This window comes from Bombus pyrosoma, linkage group LG10, assembly GCF_014825855.1.
Source record: "Bombus pyrosoma isolate SC7728 linkage group LG10, ASM1482585v1, whole genome shotgun sequence".
NCBI lineage: Eukaryota > Metazoa > Arthropoda > Insecta > Hymenoptera > Apidae > Bombus > Bombus pyrosoma.
In genome coordinates, this window is record NC_057779.1 from 4,115,633 (window position 1) to 4,128,016 (window position 12,384).

Below are 12,384 nucleotides of genomic sequence, written 5' to 3' on the forward strand. Positions count from 1 at the left end.
AAGTCCTCTTTTATCGTGCTCCTTTATCGCATCATTGAACATCATCCGATTTCTCCACAGAGAATGTTAATCTAAGCGAAACGTTCGCGCTCACCTAACGCTGAAATATAATATCAATAAGCTTCGTTCCCGATAGTCAAATTCATCGAGAATCGTCGTTAAATAAGGAAAGGCTGGAGGTTACGTGGGCTTTTGTTTCGCCACACGTTCATCGTGACATCATTAACGTCAGAGAAGCCGATTATTAGCAGTGGAATTGATCGACGTCGTCGTACGATCGAGGCGTTACTCGTCGTTCCACCTCGTGTTCCTCCCCTTTATTAGCTTAGTCCTTGGTGAAAATGGCGGATGGAGGCTTCTCCTTTCCTCTCTAGTTCAAGTTAGGAGTAATCTTTAATGCAAAGGATCACCGGCGAACGGAAAATCGAGGAAACTTCTCCGCTCGTTAACCGACAATTCAATTTTCTCGATGCCGCTGTCCCGACGATACCCTCCGTTAATCCGAATTCGATTACTTTGCACTTTGATAACCACGAAAGTTATCCGCCGCCCGTTCTTAGTCCTGCTTACTCTCCTTCAAACTCTATCACGATCGACTTGATCGCCGAATCTCCGAGATCCTGCCTCCATATTGATATAAAACGAACGTTTGTCTTACCTCTTTTTGAAAAACATCTAATTTACAGCGGTCTACTTATTCGCTGGAACCGCTATCGAGGAAGAAAAAAGATCGGAATGGAGGCTGCAGTGGGCAATAAATCGCGCGATAAGGCAGCAGGAGGGTGAATAAATATCAAACACCCCCCGGTGCAGCTGCGAGCGAGGGATTTTCGCTTCGAAAGCCACAAATTTTTCCCGCGTTTCAACGGCACCGTCGGCTCGTAAATAGACAGAACCGCGGTCACTGATCCAGGGAAAAGAATTCCCTGCGAAGGAGCTGGCATGCCTCCGAGCGTGCCGCGTTTTTCGCGCGTGAAGCTCGAACAAGTGCGATTCGAAGGGACACGCGATGCGACTGCCCTGTTATTATCCTGTACGCTCGGAAAGGAACACCTCCGAGCTATCTCGTCGGCCGCATTGTGTTTCAAGTGTACAGAAATTTCGCTGAATTTGCTCATTTCGGCATCCTTTGCAGGCGATTTAACGACGCTGGTTCGCTGCGAGTGATTTTCTCCATGGACGAAAGAATATTTTATTATCTTCAGGCCGGCGAATACCTTTGTTAGACGAGGTTTAACTGAGTTTCGAAGACGTGACCGGATGTTCTATAACTCTGCGAGTCATGTAGTTATTTAGAAGTAAAAGCCAGTCCTCGACTATTAATGGCTCGATCGCACGGCTCATCAGCCCCATTTTCCTTTCAGTTACGAACAACTTAATTTTCATTATCGCCACGAACGGGTAATTCACGCTTTCTATTTTGTAAATGAAAACGAATCGATTTTCAAAAGCAAATTGTATCTTCACGCCTACCATTTGCGTTGTGCAAAATCAATGCGGTTGATAACCAAACAGCTGTGCTAACGGATCTTTCGAGACGAACGTTTTCCATCTGTCCAACTCTCGTTATCTTCGTTAACGCCGCTTTCCAACGGCGGATTTATCTTCGAAGGAGATTTTTTCTTTCGTCCCGTTTCGTTCCACGTTCGGCGATTTTCCTTCGAAACGACGTTCTATCTGCCACGCTATCGAATCGATCTAGGCGAAGAGATTTCGCTCTCTCTATCGCTCTACGCGTCTCCGAACATGAAAATTCTATCTCTGTACAAACCGTGTGGAACCGCGTCGAATATTTTCAAACTCGTTGCGCTTCGTGGCACATAGTTTCCCATTTTTCTCTTTCTTCTTGGTGTTTCGGTTAAAAAATCGTATTTTTATACACCAGCGGGGCCTCGTTAATCTTTTTACAGCGCTCGATTATTCTGACCCAGCGGCGTTTCAAGGCTCGTTGTTCCAGCCTGTTCGCGAGATTCCACTTTGAGCAGATTGCGTCTTCTGCGATAGGACATTGAACAGGCAGCCTCGAAGCAATGTAGAAAGACACTTACGTATAATTTTCGGAGACTTGCAGCACTCTAGGCGGTAGAAGCTCCGACCAATCCTTCCTCAATTCGAAACGAGACAGCGTCGTAGAGACACGTCCCACGGAATTCTCGATATCATTCCCCGTTTCTCTCCGACGTGTTCCTCAAAGGGAGCTTTATGAACGACAAACAGGAAGTCGCGATCTTTGGATATTCCGTTTGCAAATAATATTCGGTCGAATTGCCTCTTTGCGAGAATGGATTCGCTCGATTCTCGCGTGCAACGATTTCAAATGTTTCAACGGCGCTCGATATTACATTCCACGAAGGCACGTTGAACTGACAACATTGTCATCTCGCAGCTAAAAATGAACCGAATAAGAGCAATCACTGTAAACTGTGTTCTGCGTCCGTAGATCGTCTTCTAAATTGCAGCAACGTTTTCTAATAAAAAATTAAACTTGCCCTTCCAAACGAAACTCATACGCGTCTAACTCGTAAAAAGCATCGTGAGGATTTTCTTTGTTTTATCAAAGATATTAATTTGTATCGCCAATTACGATATTGCAAGCTAAGGACATGGTTCTAACATACGCTGTATCATATTAATTCGAGTTGAAGTTAATTTCACTGTACTACGCTGTAATTGTACGACGCATGCTCAAAATGTACGGATACTGTTATTTACGTTTGTAAATCTCCTTGTCGTATTCTCGTACTTCGGTTTTTGTACATTCTCGTTATGTGTCTTATTAATCGTTAATGGCCAGAAAGATTAGGTAGGCGCGCTCGTAAATAAGATAAATAGTAATAATACGTTCCACGGAGACAACGTTCTGCCTGTCTCTACCTTGTTGCTTCTCTAATCGTTTATTTATACGTTTGGTCGGCGAAATGTACTTGAATAGAAATAAACGCGAAGATGAATAACCCGAGAGTATAAGACTAACGTAAATATAATCTGTATATGTGAGAGAAATACGAATTACGAGATAAATGATACACGGGATGGACCAACATTAGGATTAATTGATAGAAGAGGCATGGCGCTAGGAGGACTCGCTGATAACAGAGCATGAGATAAGCGGATGTAAATATAGCGTTATATTCTCGTTATCCAAATTCTGATCAACGGTCTGATTGCTTCTCGACGAGAATCAGGGAATAAAGAGAACGAGCGACCAAAGGAGTGGTTTCAGTCCGGCGTGGGCATCCATCAAGGGTTTCCAGTAAAAACATGGCCAGCAACGAAACCGGTCGAGCATTACCAGAGCTAAGCCTCTTCAAATGAGCGGCATATTGACCTTTCTCATTTCGGCCGGAGGTCGGGGTTAAACGCGAGTCCGGCAATCACGGTCTAACGGGTGGCTCGAAAATTCCCCCGTCGCGAATCGTTTACCGGGGAAAATCCTTCGAACCGAACGAATTGCCCTATTTCCAGACGAAGCTCCGGCTTGCAAGGAGTAAATTCGCCTTGTGGACGAGAAACGGCGGCAGCTGCCTCTGCCACCGTCGAATAAAGTCGAGAACGAAGAAGAATATCTGGCGCGTTGTTTGCTCCGGAACGTTCTTTAAAGTGAAATTTTCACAACGACTATAGACCCGTTCGCGGGGCCGTTTAAACGTCGAATTTTTAGTGCAAACCGCGCCATTTTCGTTTGGAGAGCAAACGAACGAGCCGCGAGAAATGGAACAGTGGCATTTAAAAAGAGAAGAACAGGGGGCGGGGGAGAGGTATTGGGAGAAAATCGAGCCAACGGACAATCCCCGACGATTATCGCGCAACACGACACTCCCAACGACTATACTGTAACTTTTTCGAAAGCATTTGTCCGTAACGGTCGGCAAACGAGCGCGCGATTGAATCGCGTGGAACGCGGACACGATGGAACCGATGCGCGACTCTATCAACAGCTTCTCGTTGAGAACTTTAGCGGGATGTTTCTCGAGAATCTGGACGATTTTGTAGGATTTCGACGACTATTGGCATTCGTACGATCGAAAGGAATTATCTTTGCCGTTATGTTCGAACGTTTCGTTCTTCTTTTCTTTCTTTTCGCGCTCGAGAGCGACGCGACGAGTAGCACCCCGTCGAAACGGATTACGAAAGTTAAAACGTTCGCGGAAACGGATCACGCATGTCGTTACGATCCCCGGGTGTACATACGGCGATTGTTGCGTGGGAATCATCAAAGCGCAATCACCAATGACAATAATTACCAATATAGGAAGATCAGTATCCAATTCAGTGGCGTCTCTCCTTACCCTATACAGCGTTTATTTATCATCGTACCGATTCACGTACGTAGATCTCGAGATAGGAAATTTGTAATAATTTTGATAAACACGGCTAAATAAACATCGGTGATAAGCGGTCAGATACTCTGGTACGAAGCGGTACACGGTACTGGGATGAGGGGGGTGGTAATTAAGGAAATTCACCGACGAAGAGACATTTTGCCGGTGAGAACGCATAAATAACAAGGGAATTTCATCGAAATAATCCCAGTTGCCTCCGCCTTACAAAGTTATCTCGCGGCAGTTTAAGTGGCCGTAACTATTATTTATTCGATCAACCAACCGATGTAGTCCCTGTGAACTATGACGCGTTCCCTCTTCTTGGCCCGCCTTCTCCGAGCGCGGCCACGTTTTATCGCGAGGAAGTAATGAACGTCCTCCGTCCGAGATAAATGGCTGATTTATTTATTGGATGGAGGACGGCGAGCACGTAAAATGGGAAAAAATTCCGCGGGACAGTGGCGACAGAGATAACGATCCCGATGGAGGATCGTGCAGGTTTAACGAGATCTATCTCTCCATGAAATTACCTTCCGTTACTTTTTTCCTTTTCTTCTCGGCCTTGATTTCGTAAAAGTCAAGAATACACTGTCCAGGTTGCACAGCGATAAAATAACAATAAAACCGATAATTGAAGTTTCTCGTGGCTGTGATGTCTTTCTAAGATAACGGCGGAACGGGAAGAAACTCGCGCGTAACAAATAGAGAATCAGAGAGGATGAAAGTAGGTAGGGAAAGAGAAGTGTAGTCGGTAATAGCTCGTGGTCGATGGCAGCAAGGGGTTGGAATACGAAGCGAGAGCTTACCTCGTTCTCGAGCTTAGGGGTGTTGTCGCATTCCGGCTGCTTGCCGTCTGCCGGTTTCTCCTTCACGGACAGCAGCTTCGGTTTTCTCTTGGATCGGCCGTGCCGGAGCTTCACCGTCACGGCTTTCGACTTGAAGTTCTCCGCCGGATAAACGCACGCCAGCATCGTGCCTTGGCACGGTTTCGCGATTATTTTCGTTCGATTGTCCTCCCGACGCGTGGCTATCCTCGAAACTCGCTACCACTTTTCCCTTTTTGCTCAACGTTCGCGAACTTGGTTCTTTCCTTCTTTCGGTGGCGCGCGATTTTCTTCCGATTTGCAATTAAGGGTCGCGCGTCGCGGTCCCATCGGCTCCTCGGAAAACTCGTTAATTCCGCGATTAATTAAAAAGCACGTTTTTTCAGCCGCCGTTAATTCGTCGTTCGTTCGAGTTACACTCTCACAGGTTTCCCTTTTTCTTCGTCGGAGCTTGTTGCTCGCTGGAATCGTTCCTCCTCGAATCTACCGCCTCTAGAATAATATCGTACCAACGAGCGTTAACCGGTTACGAGAGGGTGACTTCGACACGGAGAGACTGTCTCTGGGAAGTGTTGCGCGGGACGAAGTATCAGCGGGTCATCGAATATAGCCGACTGTCAAAGATAATTAACGATTGCATGGCGTAACGAGGATCCAGAGTTGAACGCTTCTAGAATTCGGTGCTCACGCGTTAGATTTCATTACGGTTGCCAATTAAAACGCGAGCTAACTGTCAGAGCGTCCGTTTTCTCTTGAACTCATCACTGGGTCTCATTGTAATCGCTTACCGTTATTTCGTGTTTCCTCTCCCACCGTAACGTAAAAATAATTCGCTGGAGAAAACCTATCCGCCGATCGTGAATATGCCAGCAGAAGAGTACGATGAACTTCGTTAATTTTATAGAACCGTATACGAAGGATAATTGCGAGAGGTATCGCTGTTTGTCAGGTCAGATGGAGCGATTATTCGCGAATGGGTTTGCAGGCTCTAACGAGGCCGAAAAGCTTTTTAAATACGCGTCAGATGGGAATAAAGAATAGAAAGGAAAAAGAGAAAAGGAAAGAAAAGAAATGGAACGAAATGCTTATCTACATCTTGAAGTCGAGCTGTGCAAATCTGGAGCTGCATTTTGTACGTAAATCGAGTTTCGGTTTGCAAGGAGCGATATCCGTAATGCAACTCTTGTTAATTATAACCGCGCTTCTGCCGCCTGCAAAGGGAAAAGGGCAATGGGCATCGATTCGACGCATAGCTTCGCCAATTGTATACAGTTCGCCAACTCTGTATGCGCCTCTCTGTGCGTCTCTCTATGGTTACCAAGAGTCTCTACGTTCGATTCTGAAAGCGTACGTACGAGAAGGATGGGGTAGAACGCGCAGCGAGCTTCGAATTTCACATAAAGCTGGATAACGTGTCGAGGATTCCTTTATTCCTGTAATCTCCGCGAACCGTGAAGTCAACGACGTTAGCCAAAGTTAACACGGACCAACGAAAATCGTGCGCTTTTACATTTATTTCGCGTTACTTCACGAGCACATCATTTTTCCTAATTAATTCGTCGACTTTCGCGTTATAAGTACACAATAAATTAAGAGGTTTGTGGGTCACTGGATTAATAGAGCATCGCGGTTCTCTTTAATTCCCTTGCCAGTCATTAAAATTGAACAAGCGTCTTATTTATTCTGACTTTATTTCATGTATGAATTACCGACCAACTTTCCCCTCGATAGAAGAATCTTTCGTCGAGGCCAACTTTTCACACGATCCACGGTATAACTAATATGTAAAGCAATCGCAAAGTAGAATGAGAAATTGTCGGGAATTGCGAAGAATTGCAGACGGCAATGGGGTTGAAAATGCTAGAGCGACCACTTTCCAGTGTCTTTCGCGTTGAGTAAAAGCGTCGGAAGAGGGGAGGAAACAGGGGGGTTGTATTCACCAGGCTTTACTTCCTCTTTCTCCCGTTTCTTCTCAGAGAATGCTTGATCGTAAATTTTTCATTAGGTCAGTCTGTCCCTGCCCCGGGAACACTCTGCTTCTCCCTTTATTCTATTACAAGCGTTCAAACAGGTCGACGTTACTGAAAACTGGCCTCGTGACGAAAATTGTGTTCCTTCGGATGAAAAGGGTGTTCTGCGAACGGCGTTCCTTTGATTTTTCCCGTCTGTTCCGCGGATCCGATTAGTGGCGTGGATTAAAGTTACGAGCGAAAGGAACAGCGTGCTTTGATCAAGAGACATAGGAAGAGAGATGGTTTCAGGGGTGGTATCGAAAATGGGAAATAAACCTGAAATCGTTTACCGCGCACTCGTCCAATTCCGCGCTCGTTAATCAAACCCCGATCAATCGGATATTTTTCAACCGCCCAATCCCACATTCCACTCTCGTTCTCGCATAGTCAAATTTGGAAAACATAGCGAGTACAGAGAGGAGCGAGGAATCTACGCTTCCGAGAGGACGGATCCTCCGGCCGAGTGGAAATTTAGCGGCGCGTAACTCGAGTTTAGCCGTATCCGAAATCGATCGAGGGAAGCGATGGCGGCTGTTCGTGCATTCGAGAAACAATGGGAACGAGGAGGAATCGGAAACGATTAAGCAACACCGTCTCGGTATCCCGTCGATCTATAGTCGTTTCTTTAAAAATAAACGAAAGAACGACGAAGAAGCGTATCGTCCTCGAACCTTACGACCTAAAAACGCGCCAAAGACTGTTCGAACGTCTGCCACAGGCCACACTCACGACGTATCCGAAGGCCTGTTGCGTGGCGAGAAACGCGCGGAGCGAGAAGAAGCGAATCTACCATATGACAGAGAGCGAACGCTCCCCTAACGGGGTTTGTCTTATTTAATTTGCGGCTGACTCGAGGGGAAAAATCGGGACGTGATTACAGGCCCCTCTGCTCGAGACGCGTGTCACCGCGGGAATGAAAGTATTTCCACGGATCGACGCCTGCGGCCTCCGACTAAGCTCGTTCGAGCTCTCGTCGATAAATGAATTTTCGCGTTAACAGGGGTGTGTCCCGAGATTCCTTCAAACTACATGTTTCGAGTGGCAGAGAGGTTTGGCTTTGTAGGCAAGAGAACGCGGAATTGGCAGTCGGTTTGTTATAACACGGAAACCTAAGTTGTCTTTGGATGGAGTTTCGAGGGGATGTTTTTACTGGCGCACCGAGTATATACGTTACTTACATGGTCGAGTCCCACCCCACCAAGCTGTTACGCTAAATTAATCATGCAGAGCTTGATTTTGCCGGGTTATATTATGCTTGGCTCGAATGTCGATTAACGAGTATCGTACGCGTATAAACATGCGGCAGATTCTCTGTACCGGTAATTCATAGTCTGCACCTAATTTTCTTTTCCGTTCCATTCTTTGACGCGCGTTCTCATTTTCTGCCGATATCGCTTCGAGGAAAGCAGGAAGCACGCAACAAAAATCAGCCCGCGAGAAACTAAGAAACAGAAGTGGTTTATTTCGATCTTCGATTACCTCGGAGGCCTTCGTGACCTAGTAGATTGTTTCTCAAGTATCGTACCGAGATTCTTGGAAATTAACTCCGACGAGAGAGAGAGAAAGAGAGAGAGAGAGAGAGGCTTTCTTTTCCAATTCCTCGACGCTCGGTGACTCGGTGCTGTTAATTTGCGCCAGATCTTTGTCCAACTTTGGCATCGCGTTTCTTCGAACCTATTTAAAACGTTCGAGGGATTCTTTTCGAGACAAGAACGCTCTTTTTTTTATAAACGAGAGAGAAGAAGAAGCGGAGCATTAATACGCGAAGGGCTTTCGACGGAATCGATGATACGCTCTAGAATCGTTAATCGCTTTCTTATCGCGAAACTAGACGAGAGAAGCTACTCTTTCGATCCGATATTCGCGGCTATCGCTGCTGAATCTCAAGCGGCCGAGCTGATTGGAGAGAGGTCGATTCGATAGTTCGATAAACCAACGACCCACGGTTTCATCCACTTTCGTCTGAACGTCACGGAGAAGATGGCGTCGCGCCATGTTCCGGAAGATAACTCGCGTACACTTCCCTCACAGCTTCGAGATCCGAGCCCTATCTTTCGAGAAATTACTACCTCTCGTCTCGGTCCCGTACATGAGAGACATCTAAACGTGTTTCTCATTAAGATCGAAACGTTCAACTTGATCCAAATCGATATGGACACAATATATCATCGTCATTTCAGAATTTCTGACGATTTGCGAAAAACACGCGATGCGACTTATAAATTCGCAGCTTTTATAAATAAAATTCTTCTACTTTCCTATCGCGAGACATAGAGATCGCGAGAGATAATTTTTATTTCGAACACGATTCACCAAATTTTCCCACTTGCACGAAACAGAAGCTACTGTCCCGATCGTCGGAGCGGTCGATCCCGCTCGCTCAGCCTTATGCAACGTTATCGTCTTGCCACGACACGTTCCCGAGCCTGTCGCGGTCTAAATAGCTCGACATACGATGGAGCTTAAGCCCCGTACACATAGCCGAGCATGACACGAAATCGACACGGAGGCGTTCGCAAAATTTGCCCCCGTTCCCTGAATATTCATCGACGTGAATACGTTATCTCGTCGCGATAACGTCGGCGTTTCGCCCGTTCGCTCTCCCCCGCACGCGTCCATTACGAACTTGGGGACTGTAAACGCGAATACCTTCCACGTGCATCCCGATTATCGTCCGTTTTAGGCTCGTGAATGCGAGCAGCAGGTTCGTGGCGTCCGCTCGATCCATCGCCGAGGATGGATTCCGGTGAAAGGGTCACGAATATTGCCAGGATATTGCAGACGCGAGCGAACCACCACGACCGACCAAATAGATCGAAGTTAATTAAGATCGGGCAGGATAGTAGACGCCCTAAAAGCCTGGCAGCTGAGAACTCGGCAATTTCCACGCTGTTTTCTCATTCGTTTCCACGTATGACAAATAAAGTCTCGACTTAAGCCGTGGATTTCCTGAAACGGAGGATCTTTTTTGTTCTACGATACGGTAGAGCGCGTTCCGAGTGTTCGCCGAAAATGGGATATCGTAGAACGCGGTCCTGTTTGCACAACGTGTGTACACGATTTAGCGGAAAACTGACAGAGCAAGCACTCTCGCGGTTCACCCCAATAGAAATGATAATCCGTGGGACGGTGATGCCTGTGCACGCTTCGAATAATCATAGGTTACGCAGAATCGACGACGACTAGAGAGCTTGTACCGCAGTTTGCAACGATTTTGCAACAGGGAACGCCAGCCGCGGTCGATGAAACAGCCGGAGAGACACGAAACTGGCGTGCTCGTCGAAATATTTCCCGCGTATTTACGGAAAAACCAACGCCCTGCTATCAAAAGCGTCCTCTCGCGCAAAACACGCTCGTGTTTCTTCGTTAATTCGGCTAATGGACGCTCGGCTGGGTCGAATCGGGGACGCAAGAGACGCCGGGCGAAATAAAACCATCACGGGACCTCGATGACACACCAGATAAGAGTGGCTAAAGAAAATATTTAAACGAGCGAAAAATTATCGTTTTTGTTTGCAAAGCGGCGTGAAAGGTGTTCGTTATGGAGAAAGGATGTCATTTAGATCGGTGACTGGATAGATAAAAGAGAGGAGGAGAGTTCTCGATGGTCGCGGTTTAATCAAGTCGGACGACATTCTGAAAATTTCACGGACACCTGGCATTAAATAAAATACCCGATCGATATCATTATCGTACGAGATCGGTCTCCGCGAGATCTCTGTAAAAACCACAATTGGAACGCGTCCTCTCGTCTGCGGATGAAGTAGTCCTCGAATAGGTAGACTGCGGGGAAGACTGCTGAATATCCTTTTTCTCGAGAGGCCGTTCAATTACGATCATCGACCGGTATATTGGAATTATTATACAACCCCTGTGAAATGCAAACGAGCTCCGGATTCTCAGCCATCGGCGCATTAATCGTTGCACGCGAATGCCGTCGCTGTTTATCGTCAAATATTCACCAGTCATCGACAGGGGCCTCGTTATTTCGCGTTGCGATCGCGTCGTCGCTTTGCAGCAGCCCCTGTTAAATATTTGATATCCAGTCGGAGTAAAGAATTTAAAACGGACAAGGCGTTCGATGAAAGACGAAGAATCTGATCGATGCCTGTCGATTGACGGCACAGATGGAAAAGGGAAAGGTCGTTGCTTAAATAAGTAATCCGAAGTGGAGGCTCAACTCCGTGCGAGTATCTAACTCAAAGTGGGGTCGTTTCCGTTATATGCTCGTTAACCGATCTCGAGACGCTTCGAGGAAGAAACACGAGTCCCGTTTTACAGCAACGGAAACCTATGGTGACGATGTCGCGTCGATAGTAGAGGTTCTAATTGATCACATTTCAAAGGAGAACATTCGTTTGGAAAAAGTAGAGTAAACCACTGGAGATATTTGTGGAAGAAGCTCGCAGTTTAAAATGGATCGAAGATGGACAATGTGAGAAGGGGTTCGTTTTCACTCTCGTTGGAACCGGCAGGACCTGCCTCAATCTTTCAGCAGACGCGAGCAGCCGCGTCTCGGCGCGGGTAGAACTGACCGATGATGAATGCGCACCGAGACAGGGATCGATGATACGACTATTTTTCTCGCCACCTCGGAAGTACCCGCTTAGAAACGAGCCGTCGGTGGGGAGATGATTTAAATTCATAAGTTCGCCGAGCTCTGCTCGAAGATTAAGAATGCATCGGTTTCTCGTCCAATTTCCATTCTTCTTTTTTAGCCGGCTAAACCCTCCAACCTTCGGTGTCTAAAAAACTAATATTCTCCTTTCTTTCTCCGCAAGGCGACACGCGAGTACCTGGTTTCGTAGAATTATTTAAACCAGAGGTAGAGACACGAAGATGAAAGCAAAGAGGCGGAGAGAGGATGGAACGAGAGACGCGGCAGAAACCGCGAGGTAAATTCTTAAAAGCGTTCGCCGATTCCGTGAACCGTGGCCTGCAACTTAACGGTTACGATATAATTCACCATCTGCAGCTATAAATCCTTTCAGCTATAAATCGCATGTTCCTCTGTCTGTATCGCTAATAACGGCGAGGAAATGGCGTGTAACAGGTAGCGTCTTCCGATTCGAACCCACGTCTCGTCTCGTGGCTCTCCAAGCCCTCTGCTCTCTTCTCGATCGCCTCTTCCGTTCTTCGGTTGCGTTAATCTCCGCGTTGCTCTGCTATCCCACGGATGCAGCGTTAACCGATTAACGAAACACGAGACCCGCTGATCCAGTGCTT

General features: G+C 46.7%; 1 protein-coding gene across 10 annotated transcripts in view; it reads right to left on the reverse strand.

Moving 5' to 3' along the window:
* Window positions 1-12,384, reverse strand: part of LOC122571907 (putative uncharacterized protein DDB_G0271606) — a 106,077-nt gene that overhangs the window by 29,997 nt on the left and 63,696 nt on the right. For 3 of the 10 annotated variants that reach the window (XM_043736218.1, XM_043736217.1, XM_043736216.1), the window contains exon 2: window positions 5,129-5,638. The exons of the other annotated variants lie outside the window; for them this stretch is intronic. In XM_043736218.1, the coding sequence (XP_043592153.1) occupies window positions 5,129-5,293 (165 nt within the window). In that variant the 5' untranslated portion in view covers window positions 5,294-5,638. The remainder of the gene's footprint in view (window positions 1-5,128; window positions 5,639-12,384) is intronic. 10 annotated transcript variants of the gene reach the window in all.